The following is a 14072-nucleotide window of genomic DNA, read 5'->3' as shown; positions in this document are numbered from 1 at the left end:
TGGTGACAGTGAAAAGAGGAAGAAAAAAGATGAGCTCCATATTATTATACTAGATGAGCAGGCTACATCTATTACTCATACCAAGCTCCAACATGGCTGAGGCAGATCCCTCTTCAAAGGAACCATAGCAAGTGACAAAGCAACTAAGACACATGCAGTTTTATGTGCATGATAAAATGATGCACAACATGAACAGAAGAGATGCTGTCTACCAAAGCTCCTGTCAAAAATTCTTTGTCATTCTGCCAGATGAACACTACATTCACACAACAAAAGAGCACATTTCAGAAAGAAAGTTCTGTTCTTCTGCTAGAGTGCTGAGGTAAAAAAGTAAACCTTCAACAATGTATAATGCATCAGAAGACTGTTCTTTTCTCATGTGAGCCAACAGGCATCTCAGCATTAACTTGTTAACGCCTGGTGACGGGTCAATCTGATAATGCTCTTGGACAGCTGTCTATGCTGCTAAGGCAGGAATTTGAGTATTACAAGAGCCAGATTTCAATACCAAATACAGTCATGCAATGATAAAAAGTATACTTATATCCTGTGTATGTAATTCAAACGAGAGAACAGACCAACATCAGTTATTATTTAAAACATATCTGAAATAGGATAACTCCGGCTCTGAAAGAGAACGACTTTAAAGATTAGCCAGATTTTAGTTCTGCAGCATTAATACAGGATTCCACAAGAAGCTTCCAGAGGTAAAAAACACAGGGGAGGAAACAGCTTCCTACATGAAAAGGAGCTGTGTCAACTAATTCTGCTGCTTGACACCACTTTTTGAAGTAACACAGCTGATGAGTTCGAATTCTGAACAATCACTAGAGATCACAGCAACACTTGGGCTTACCAGGGCTTTTCAATAGCAGTGCTCAAGCCAGTCCTGTGTTATAATACAGCCTTCTCAAAAGCACAAAAAACATAAAGGGATTCCAGCCAAAAATACACTGCATTGCACAGAAACAGACTGGGAATTTGATAATCTTCAGAAACATTACTGGTTATTTCACGTATCACAGGCTTTATAAAAAGATCCATCACATGCTTATGAAGAATAGGAATCTGAACAAGGAAAACATCTCTTTTCCTTGTTCAGACACAGACTGTCAGCCAGAGAAAACGAAACAGACTCTCAAAGAAATAGCACACAAGAAAGCAAATAGTAAAGAAAATTTATTAGGAAGGTGGATGTACAACTGAAAACATTTTCTAATTTGGAAAAGATGTACCAGCTATTCTCCAAAAGAAAAGACTTTATAGGATTCTAGTGAAACAAATCTAGTGCAGACTGACAGGCAACTTACCAAGCCAGGTATGGCAAGCAAAAGAAGCTAACTTGCCCTTTTGAACAAGAGGTCTGCTCTGAATAATCTAGTCCATCAGAGATTGTTTCAACAGCCGTAAAGAAGAATCATGATAGGCCTCACAATTCCGTAACTAATGCACTCTTGTGTAGGTTTAGGGAGTAAATGCTTGGTTTAGCAGCTTCCCCTGGTCTTATTGCTGCTGCAAGAATGATGCTCAGTGTTGACAGGCGAAAGAGAGCTGGCACAGGTTGTTGCCCAGAGAGGTTGTGAAATCATCCCCCTTGTGGATTCAAAAGCTGCATGGGCTGGGTGCCTGGCAACCTGTTCTAGGTGTCTGTATTTGATTAGGAGGTTGGACCAGACGGTCCTTCCAACTTCCATGATTCTGTTTAAACCTACATGCCTTTCATCACCCAGATACTACAATTAGGTTCGGAACAAACACAAGCCTATTCTCAGAATGTAAGAGAGCCTCATTTCTGTCAAGGAAAAAGGAAAAAAGCTTACAAGACTAATAGGGTAAGTCTACATGAACAAAAGTAGTTTAAGTTTCCAAATCCAAATCATTATATTATAAAGAAAGTAAATATTCATGTCAACAAAGAGCAGGGACTGGTGTGATAGAACGAGAATATGGTTTCAAATCAAAAAAGGGGAGATTCAGACTGCATATAAGGAAAACGTTGCGTTTTTTTGTTTGTTTTTTAACAAAAGTGTGGTGAAGCAGTGTAACAGGTTGCCCAGAGAGGTGGCTGACACCCCACCCCTGAAGATATTCAACATCAGGCTAGACAGGACTCTGAGCAACCTGATCTACCTGTAGCTGTCCCTGTTCATTACAGGGGAGTTGGACTAGAGGACCTTTAATGATCCTTTACAACTCAAATGATTCCATTACTCCATGATTAACAAACTTGTATGCACTTTTAAAGAAGAATAAAAAGTAGAATCATGTATTTCCCATAGCCTCTACAGAACATGAATAGTTACCGTAGTATAGCTAGAAAACTTTGAGTTCAGGGATTGCTATTACAGTGTTATTTATAATTACATTATTTATTATATTTTAAGTATACAAATCAATATATAACTTTAATTCATCTTTTCTGAAGTGCTTGAAATAAGTGTTAATTCAAACTTGAAAAGGCATGCAAAGGACACTGAAATCATGCTTGATTACACTGGGGGATTTACTAAGACTTACTCTTTTAAAGAGAGAGCTATTGTAAAGAGACCTGTTACCAAGATAATAGGACTCAAATTTTAAAGTAAGATTTTTGCATCCATGTACACAACACACACAGCTTCTCTCAGAGTGAAGCATTATATGCTCAAATAAATAAATAGGCCAAGTCCGTATAAAAACATCAGGGCAAGTAAACATTCACAGTGAGATTTCATAATAATGACAAAACATTATAAAGGATATTTATACTTCATTGATGCTATGCTTTAAACAAGTTTGCAAATACAGAACATTTGCAAGATTTTTCTGGTGTAAGAATATGGGCTTTTCATTTTAGATAATTTGTGAACAAAACATAAAACTTGTTCCTGACCAAAGAGCTTTTCTTGTCTTGCAAAGATAATATAAGAGCATTATTTAAGCTTGCAAAATAGTGACTATGTAAGACTGGCCTTCTCTTGTGTCTACCTTACTCTCAACCATACCCTACACACTGTTTCACCAAACAATTTTAAGATAAAAAAATGATTGTTGCAAAACGCAGTTTTTTAGAATTGTATACACACGGATTATTTTCTGTAGCAAATCTAGTGTTTGTTTTACAATACAATAGCACTTGGCAGCTGAAAACAGAACTAATCAATTAATTTCATACTCATACCCCATCAGACTCATTGGATCATACCTCACTTGATATTCGAAAGAACAAGTGCAATACAGAACTGGAACAGTATTAGCAAGACTGTAAAAAGAGTGGGGGGTTCTGACTTCTCTGTATGGCTTACAAAATAAATAAAATTTGTGCTTCAGGCACATGCCTGTGGTTGAGTAAATCTATGAAGAATAATGTAAAGCAAGTACCAAAAGTGAACAATGTTTTGAGCACAGAGAATGAAAGATGACACTACTTAAAATTTACCTGTCCCTTTGCTATCAGGTAAGCAACAATTGAAGTATGTCCAAACTGGGCAGCCAAATGAATACAGCTACATCCTTCTCCATCTATTAGCGACGGATCTGCCCCATATTTCATCAGCTGTACAACCATGGATAAGTGACCCTGCCTAAATGCAACAGAAGAAAGAAAACAAACAACTGAATAACTATAAACAGGTAAGCTATGCAATTTTAAAATATTTTAAAACAACAAATATGACCTTTAATATATACTTTGACAAAAGTGATCACCATGATCTGAGTCTGCAACCAACTTTTTAAATCCTTTCACGTGAGCAAATTCTATGCAGCCAATACACAGATCAATGCAATTGGCTTAGGTGTGTTGTGAAGTAGAAGGTCAGTCAGCAACAACAAAGTTATCAGCTCAGATATTTAGCCTACTGTGACTTCTTCCCATCCACATCTGTTGTTTTAAAAGATGTCAAACTGATTACATATATATATATTTTTTTGCAGTGTGTATCATTTTTCTACTTTAAAAATAGAAAAGGAAAAAAAAAAGGCAGCCTACTTTTTCTCCATACATTTGAATCTCAGCTATTTGGCAGAATTAATAAAGACATATCCTTCCAGCATATAAAGTGTACAATTATCAGCACACTTACCAACATGAGCTAAAGAACAATTCATGTGTGTCAGAAGCAGCTTTGCACAATGCTTCACAGAACAGATTATAGTTATGAACACCAGGAAGTGTAATCAAATATTTGTGCTATTAACATATAGAAAGTAGAACGTGATCTGTACCAGCAAGAAATACACAAGCTAAGATTTTTAAAGGGCTCTAATAAAAAAGTTCTCATCTTTAGTAAAGAAATTATCTTGATACAAACCGATTTTCTAAGTCTTTTGCAGTCTGCTGTCAAAAATATTAATACGTTACTTTCCTTCCTATTTGCTATCAGTTGTCTGCCACTACTGAAGGCTGACTTCATTCTTCCAGCCAGTCATCATCCTCAGGCCACCTTCTACACCATAAGAGTGATTTAAAGCGCCTCTTAAAGTATCTACACACGTACTAGAAAATTGCAAGGACAAAGTCACACAAAATCAACCCAAGCCCCAGATAGACATACACTGATCTCCAGAACACTGATAAAGCAAAGATCTTCAAAATAAGAATAAAGCAAGGTGATTACAAATTCTATTTTCTCCTGTCACAGAAATCTTCCTCTGCATCAGAAGGAGATAAGACAAAAATCAAACCACGTGCTGAGAGCTCTTGTAGCTCAAACATATCACATTCACAGCATCATCAGTGACTGAGTTCATCCCTGCCAAGTATTCCCATAAAATACAGCAACTGTATAAATCAATCACTAGCAGATACCAAGTTAAGAAAAACACAGAGGAAAATCCCAAGATTTTTCCTTACCTTGTTGCCCAGTGAAGTGGGGTAGAGTTTAAATCTCCTCCAAGCTGATCAACAATTGCACCTTTTGATATATAGTATCTGTATGACAAAAAAAAAAAAAAAAAAAAAACAGTAAATGTTAATGTTCATCTTGTTTCAAAAGAAAGGACACACAGTAAGCATGTTGTTCAACATTATGGAAAACACCATGTCTTCATTCAAATTTCCTTTTCAGAGGTCAATTTTTTGCCCTTTTGATATGGGTGAGGAGTGTATTAAGCATGCTGCTATTTCCTAGCTTGGTTCTAAAGCAAAACATAGTAATTGCTATGTATATTAAAAAAACCACGCCACCATATAAGTACCTTAAAAAAAAAGTTTCTTCTAAATTTGTTGGGGTGCTCACTAGGATAAAAAATAATTCTGAATTAATAGTAAAAGAAATGCTGCTAGATGACTAGCACAGAGAAATTTGGCGAAGATGACAAAGCTTTATGTAATTCATCTCACAGCATGCATCATCACCACTGGAACACTCCTGCTAATGTCACCGTTCCAAGATTTTATGCTTAAGCTACATTTTAAACAAAGTCTTAAGATTTTACACTTTTCTCTGTTGAAGTACAATATTAAATAAAGAACAGAAATATTTGAGTACTTTAAAAATACTTTTAAATGACAGCCTAAAAATTATTTCTTCTTCCAGAACATTTTAAAACAGACAAGCTACCTGTAAGAACACAGCAAGTAATCCGTTATTTAACTGTAGCAACTCATATTCATACTCATTTGTAATGTTTCTGCAAACTGCTTTCCTTGCTGTTTTACTTGGCACACAAAAAGCAGCAGTATTATTTTTCCTTTGTGAAAGAAAATGCACCTATTACAAAAACTCATGTTTTTAAAAAAACAGTTTTCTGGAAAGGCTGAGAACACTGATTCTTCATTCAATACCATAAGTGCCAATGGCAAAGAGTTACAAGTAATAGATTTTTTGAAAAGTGCTACCTAGCTGCAGATATCTAAGTGCTTGCACATTTCAAGTACCTGTGCCTGTAGACTTTTGCTTGCATAATACCTTCAAGGTCTATGTGAATCCTACTCTTCTACCCATACAAACTGTCCTTCAAAATCCTCAGCATAGAGCTCCTCGCACCTCAATTTCCTGTATGTCTTCAAGGCAGATGGCAAGGAGGACAACAAACATAACAGTCTGAAAATCATTACTCAAAGCAACTACCTTCTTTTGCTCAAGTGCTTATCAATTCTCAGACTGAAGCTACAAAGAAAGTCCAGAGGTTACCTACAGAAACAGTAACTGAATGCATTAACTAACAACATTCATGCTAAAAAGCAGAGTCCTTTACACAGCAGGTTTAAAGCTATCAGATATGAAGACTTTCCAGTGTCAGACAAACTGGTTATCTAAGCCTGATCAGGGCAATACAGTCCACTTCACTGCTTTCTGACACCAAAGGAACAAAACTGCAGCATCTCCCTGCTGAAGCTTTTGGACAACTAAAGAGAACAAGCAGGATTTTTTTTAAAGACCTGGTCCTGTGTTAAGCGAATAGACAAAGCTTACATAAGCTAACGGGACTTCATTTCATTGTGAAGCAAGATTCAGACCAAAATATAAATTTCAGAAAGACACCAAGAAGCAGATTTAGTCCACTTGGGGAAGAAGTTTTCTGGCAATCTTGTCTAGAGAAGAAGACAACAGAAATTCACAGGCAAAGCCTGGATCCATCTCACTGATGTGACAGCCACTCATACGGAGGTGAACATTAAACAGATTGTCTCCATTCAAACAGTAGTCCCTGCAGAAATGCAGAATATGTTCAGATTTTACTGAGTAGCAGCATTGCTTGTTGGCTAGTACATTTTATTTAGAATGACAATCTTCCAGTTTGACAACTGGGAAAAGACAAGGCAACTATCTCCTGCCAGATGGTGCACTGAAATAACTTATGTTTATTTAAGGGTGTTCTAGACTAAGTTAAGATTTATCACTCTACTTCAGTACATATAGATGGTGAGTTTTTTGCAAAACTAATCTAAAAACTTGATCTTGCCCAGGTAAATCTCTCTAAATTTTGTGCTTGGTGAGAATGCTATTGAAAGGAGAAGCTAAACGACTCTCCGTGAGTCATCAGAAATCCATGCCAGGTGTGTAAGTCTTATTTAAGCAAACTACTTGCATTCAAAGCAAGCAGATCTTATAATAGGTTGGCTTAGGAAGAAAATACTTCCAGTGATTTCCGCATTAGAATCGCTAAGTCTTGGCCAAGCACTTGAAAACTGCCCATGCTTGGATTCAGTAGCTGTGGAATTAAAGTGCATGCAGTTGCTGTTGGTAGAAAGAGGAAAAGCAGAAGACAGATCCTTGTCTGGAGAATATTAAAGGCAGCATCTGGTGAAATGCAGTCACTAGGTAACTGTAGAGGTACATGGCTAATTTTGCTTTTTCATAAAATTGAGTCAAAAACAAACAAAAAAATAGTGCAATCATTTAAACAGAATTTTTACATTAGAGACGTCTGACACTTATGGAACACTTTTCCCTGATCCTGTAGAAATAAAAAAGGGTTCCGTAGTTTTCATTACGAAGCATCCATGGACTTCAAACCTATCTAGGCTGAATCCCAAGTTTCACAACAGAAGAACGTCAAAAAGCAAGGGAAGTCTAATTCCAAGTTCGCACTCTCCACACACAAACTGCTAAACTCCTTCATCGGGATGACCTAAAATAGTCCACAGCTGGTAAGACAGGCACTGAGATCTGCTACTGCAAGAGAAGATCACTTAGACCTGAACATCACCTACGTGATACCAAGCTCACTAGAGAACATATTTAATGGAAGTAGCCAATGCAGCTAATGGTCTTTAAAAAAAATAAAATCAACATTTTAAAGAATGTAATTAGTTTATATAAATCTTTATAAATAGTACATACTTCACCAGATCTATCCTGTTGTTGATTGCAGCCCAATGGAGAAGTGTCACATTTTCTTTGTCTGGTTGTCGCACATCATAACCTGCTTCCACCAACTCTCTACATCTTTCATATATTCCGTACCTTGAAGAAGAAAATAATATTTTCAAAGCTGTTATCTTGGGAAAAAGAAGAATTAGACCAACACCATAATGATTATGATACTCTATCTCCAACAAAACATAAATGAAGCAGAAACACTCAGTTTCTAAGTGAACGCAGATCTGTTGCAACAATAGCTTTCCACTTGTAGAAGTTACACGAACCAACTCAAGACTTTATGAAGGACTTCTCTCCACAGGAAACGATAGAGCAGAACAAGGTGAAATACACATCAGTAAGAAGGGTAAAATAAAACTCCTCCCAGGAACTCTGTATTTGTTTCTCACATGCCCATTTTTCTTCCTTTCCATCTCTTGAAGGCCTCAACAATTGGACCAACCAATATGAAAATATCTTCCAAAAAACCAGTACAGCAGATAACAAGATCATCAGCTCAGTTACAAACATAACAAGCACTTTTCAGACATTTCCCATTTTTCCTTCTTAGAAAACAAAGAGCACCTAACTCTAATATTAAATATTTGTCCTGTTCTTAGTGGTAATAAAGCAATGTAGGAAGGCTTGCAAAGATTACACTTGAATGTTTGCACAACCCACAGGGATTTCCCAAGTCAAAAGCAAAACCTGGAATCAAGTCTAAACCTTCCTCTCCATGCAATATCTGACTTCTGCTGTAGCAGAAGTTTAACATCCTCTCAAAGCTAGAATTTAAATATACTTTCCTTATGCTGCTTCTACATCTTCCTTTTTAGAGATGACACAGACTTAGACAACAGAAGGTCTCTTTGCTCCACTTCAGTCAGCCAGTTTAATTATCGTTTAGACTTTTTTTCTTAGGGTAGTTACCATTCTTACTTTTTCTTTAATATAGTTGAATGGATCTTCAACCCAGACGGTTAATGCCACAGTAAAATCTCAACTGACTCAAGTCAAAGTCAGTAACACTTTCCAAGCCCACAGCTGGACAGTATTAAAAAAGAAGTATTAAAAAGAAGTACTAGACAGAAACTACTAAAGTATACTGTTCTCAATTTCTCAGGAAAGTTACACTGGAAATTATAAGAAACAAGATATTACTGCCATTTCTCTAATCTTTCGAAAGCTTTGCCAAGGAACAGGACATACTAATGCCGCACGTACTAATTGCAACCAAACAGATACAGCTTGATTCCTCAGACCTAGCAGAAAAGCAGCTATGTCACAAATAATTTGGACAATAAAGCTTTGCTTTCAATCAGGTGGGGGGAGAAGGAGGTGCATGGAAGGACAGCGTGGTTTATAAAGACTCAAAAATATGCAACCAGTTAGACAGAACACATGCTCAGACACGTGAAACTGCCCAGAAAATCAAGAAGGTTCTTAGTCTGGCCAATCTTGGAAGTTCAGGTCTAGATCAAAAATGTGACCTGACAAGTGATTGCTCAAATGGGTTAAGATACAGTTCTTGGATGTTCATGCAGTCAAAAGCGCCAATGAAAAAGGTTTAGGGTAACCACAGGCAAATCAGCCAAAAATGAAGAGTAGTGAAAAAACACTGCAAGAGGGGTGATAGCAGGGCTTCTGAAAGCAAGATAGCAAATTCTGGTCTTAATGGGCAGTACATAGAATTGAATAGGGCAGTTGGAAGGGAACATTTCCAGTCAATGGGAACCTCCCCAGCCTACAAAGACCCCCAGTAAATCATTGAGAGGGACCCAGCTATAAAACATCTGCTAACTCCTTTAATACTATGGGGTGAATCTCACCAGATCCCATGAACATTCAACTGATGGTCCCTTGCAACTGAAAAGCTGTTTCTCTCCCAAGGTCCTCCAGCACAGAGGACCAGGCAGCCCAAGTCATTAATTTTAAACACCGAAGTTAAAAAAAAAAAAAGGCATTAAATGCCTCTGCCTTTTACTCATCCCTTACTTCCTAGGTGACCATCAAGTATCAGTCCAATGTTTTCCTCAGACCTTGCCTTTTTTCACTGTCTGACATTATACTGACAAGTCAAGCTCTGGCTTTTTTTGCTTTCTCCCAAGAGATATAAACTGCAGCACTGTACTGCCCCTGTGAAGCAAGACCTTGCTTCCAGATGTATATTTTCTTCTGCTTGTCATGGTTCTGCCCTTGTTCCAAGAGTTCCCCATTCAGTCAAGCCAGTCTTCTACCCCACTTGCTTCATTTGTGGTAGAGCGGGATTGCAAACCGCTGGGCTTTTAAAAGGTGGTCCTCAAAAAAAAAATCCTCTAAGAGATCTGCAAACCCATTGGGTGTGACTCCCAAGGCACACAGACAGCTAACTCCCCAACTAGTTTCAAGCTTGCTCTCTTAAAATCCAGGGTGGCAATTCTGCTGACTTCTTTTCTCATTACATCAAATATTTGGAGCTCAACTATTTCATGATCACTGTGGCCAAAACAGCCAACTACCATCATATCTCCATAAGGCCTTCTCTATTCTCAAACAACAGATGTAGGAATGCACCTTTCCTGGTTAGCTCACTAAGTACTTGTAACAGGAAATAGTCTTCAACATGCTTCAGGAATTTCCCAGACTTGCTTATCTCACACTGACATTTTACAACATCCAGAGGTTATAACTGATTATAAAAAATTTAATGTGAGGTATAATTTAGTAACTCTCTAATTTATTGTCACAAGAGGCCATAAGGTTCTAAACATACAAAAATCACCAGGCAGAAAAGATCAGGAATTTACAGCAATTCATTCCTGTTCCAGGAAAAAGCAAGCTCTCCGCAAGAAAACAGTGAATTTGATGCAGTTCCAGTTTCTTGAGCTCTGCCCTAGAAACACAGCACCCTTCTCTTACATAATAGCAAGAGTCTTCTTTCATCAGTTTGCTGCAGTTGACTTGGCACTATCTTGTACAAAAGTTCATGACACACTGTTAGATTACAAAACGTACATTACACTCACTATACTCATAATGTAGCTATAAAGGAGTATCATAGAATGGCTCAAGTTGGAAAGGACCTCAAGGATCATAAAGTTTCAACCTCCCTTCCACAGGTGGGGTTGCCAGCCATTAGATCAATGACTAGATCAGGTCACCCAGGGCCCTACCCAACCTGGCCTTAAACACCCCCAGAGATGGGGCATCCACAATCTCTCTGAACAACCTGTTCTGGTAATTCCCTTCAAGAAAGAGGAAGGAGGAAAAAATCTCACAAGAGGTTTGTACATTAATATAACAAATTCTGCACTTGAGTGAATTCTAGAGGATGATATTTGTAAATATGAATGGAGTATAATTGTGAAGGTATATTACTAAGCTTGTCTTGTTCTTGGGAAAAATTTGACTAGTTCTTCTAGAGAAAGAATAACATTGTGTAAGCTCATTTCATTATTACAGTCTAATGTCAGCAGTAACTAATGTAGTACCTTATTTTCATCATAAGTCAAAGATATCTAAATTTAATTAGAAACTAATTTCAAAAATAGTATTGTAGAATCCCCTTCCATTTTAAATATGGAATCCATTTTTGTCGGTAAGCACAGAGTTTTAGAAAGACACTGGCAGCTTTGCCATAAGATCAACACAAAATACACAATACTAGGAAGGAATCTCTTTTTAGAGAACACATCACTAGGCCAAGCCAAGAGTTTACTCCCTCATCTTGCTATCACTGCAAATTCAATCAAAGTTATTTTAGCTGGAAATGCAATTAGTAACAAAATGATCATTTTTTCCCCTTAATTTTTTCAAGCCTCATTCCATGAACGATGGCAGTTATTAACACACAAACAATATAGGAATACGTGAAACAGAAAGGCAGCATTGTTTTCAACAGCAAAGCTGCTCCTCAGCAGACTCAAGAGCTGGTAATGAACCATGAACAATGATGTTGAGAAATGAGAAATTCAGTTGTTGCACGCATTCCAAAGTCTGAGTTGGTAGGTAGTTGTGGTTATATTGATAATGTGATTTACAGAAAAGGAAACTCACACCCTTCCATTCAAACTTTGATTATATTGCTGAAAATGGTAGGTGTATGTGCACATAAAAAAATCCGCAGACTAAAAACCAAGCAGGTAAAGAGTATGCATACCTCTGTCAAAGTCTGCCCATTCTCTCCTCTGAATGGCTGAAAATAACAGCAGTATTTGCAACGTTGGCCAGCCCTCACCAATTTCCACTATTCTGCAGGATTTTTCTTCTTTGTTAAGTATACTATGAATATTCTCAAGTAACTCCAACTTCCTTTTTTCCTGAGCAAGCTTCAGCACAGATTCTGCAAGCATTGCACTATTTCACAATGCACAAAAATCTCATTTTGAATGACCTCAGTGCTAAAACTAATAGAAAGTTAATCTTGCAATAGGAAAATCATACTTGGGGCACAAGGAATCAATCTTGCAGAACCCAGGAAAGTAGTTCTTAAATATCATTAATGTTTACCACTGATGTTCAGAATATTATTTAAACTTCCAGCATAGCTGGATTAAATTGTCTTAGAGGTGGTTCTAGTCATACCCCACCATATACTTCTCCATCCGTGAACAATAACTACCTTTCCATATTTCATGGCTTGACCAATTTTAAACAGTCAACAATCAACTTTAAGTCACTACATTAACACGGTACCTCTTGTAAGTCATATTCAAAGTTAACTCCAGCCTTGAATGATGCAGGTGCTTAACATAAAAGATGGAAAAAGTAGTAGTATCTTGTCTATTAACTCTAACTAGATGTCTTTGGACATGCTGTAACATTGCCAGTGGAAAATGCCCCTTCTTATTGATGTGTGTAAAGACCAAATACTATCATTTTTACTTCAGCAGAAGTTTCTGCAAAACAAGGGAAGTATTCTGTTGGTAAATCAATAGATCCATTTCTAGGCAAGATTTTAGGAGGAACATAACAGGAGAAACACACAATCCTCTTTGCAATGAGAACATTGACTGAACTGTTCTTTCCTATACAAAACTTTGATTTGATCATAAGAGGTTATCAGATTTTGTAGTTCAATGCATAAGCAAGTTAACTGAGTAAGTGTCCAAACTACAAAGTAAGATAAAGCACATGAATGTTCCAGCAAGAGATGAGTGGCAAAGAATAAAAATTCTTCTGGAAAAGCATGTAGAGTTTGCAAGCTTTTATTTTCACCTGCTGAATGCATCATTTTACTAACACTTTTATTTCTCCGTAATTATGTGTCAAGAAAGTGAACATTTTAAAGTCAAATTTTACAAACAGCATATATAGAATACAGAGAAACTAAAACATTCATTCATTTTTTTAATCAACTTTGTAGTTTAAGGAGCTGTTTCTCATTTCAATTTTGTACAACAATAACAAACAGCTGATTTCACAGCAGAAACTTTTAATAGTGCAGTACATGAAAAACAGCATGAACAACAACAACTGACAATAAGTTAAATGACTGACTAGTTGCTCAAAAGTGTTTCTCCGTAGATTATCACAAACTTGAGAGTCAACAGTTTTACTCTACACTGAAATGCACCTTCCATCTGTCAAGAAGCCTACAGTTTCAGTGGTCTTACTTCAAATGTCAAAGATTTTGGATGACATATTTGTCTTTTGAAGCATTGCGCGTTTTTATTTTGTTTTAAAAGGAAAAAGCAAGATATGCAGCTGTATTATAATTAGCTATCCAATCAGTCCTGAGACCAGTTGAATTTCTTCCACTAACAGTAAGCATCCCAGCTATCATCTAATGTTATCATGCTATGAAAACCATAACATTCTTCTATGGAAGGCTGAAAATATTCTGAAAGGGAAAAAAAAAAAAATTGTGCTGCCAACTTACATTGAATGATATGCATTCAATGTAAAACACTGAATTGAAAACAAAGAAAAAAAAACACAAAAAAGCCAACAAACCACCACCAGAACTTGGAAAATGAAAATAATTCCTATTCTGTTTTGCTACCCTTTTCTTGAACTTACTGATTTAGTTAGAGAAGTTCTAGAAGACATAAGCATTCTTTTGTATTTTCACTTTTTAGCAAAGCTTTTTGTGGCATCTAACTTACATTAGCAATGAACTGAAAAGTAAACTAAATCAATTATTTTAATCAAAATGAACAATGAGTTTTGAGGACAAGTGCTAGAAGATAAGGTCATCTATTTTCATTCAAGTAAGAGAAGTTATATTTCTACAAAAGTCACTACACTATTCATTTTAATAGGAGCTGTGTATCAGTGGTGCACCTCTTCCCAATAGCAGCTCAT

At 36.8% G+C, this 14072-nt stretch overlaps 1 protein-coding gene across 1 annotated transcript in view; it reads right to left on the bottom strand.

The window, feature by feature from the left end:
* The window catches only part of ZDHHC17 (zDHHC palmitoyltransferase 17), a 67406-nt gene that overhangs the window by 34189 nt on the left and 19145 nt on the right, over positions 1–14072 (bottom strand). The window contains exons 3-5 of the mRNA XM_090139071.1: positions 7770–7892; positions 4835–4912; positions 3419–3563 (exon numbers count right to left, since the gene is read on the bottom strand). Of these exons, the coding sequence (XP_089995197.1) occupies positions 3419–3563; positions 4835–4912; positions 7770–7892 (346 nt within the window). The remainder of the gene's footprint in view (positions 1–3418; positions 3564–4834; positions 4913–7769; positions 7893–14072) is intronic.

The sequence above is a fragment of the Phasianus colchicus genome, chromosome 1, assembly GCF_987193195.1.
Source record: "Phasianus colchicus chromosome 1, bPhaCol1.hap1.1, whole genome shotgun sequence".
Classification (NCBI taxonomy): domain Eukaryota; kingdom Metazoa; phylum Chordata; class Aves; order Galliformes; family Phasianidae; genus Phasianus; species Phasianus colchicus.
This window is presented reverse-complemented; position numbering and strand designations above follow the sequence as displayed.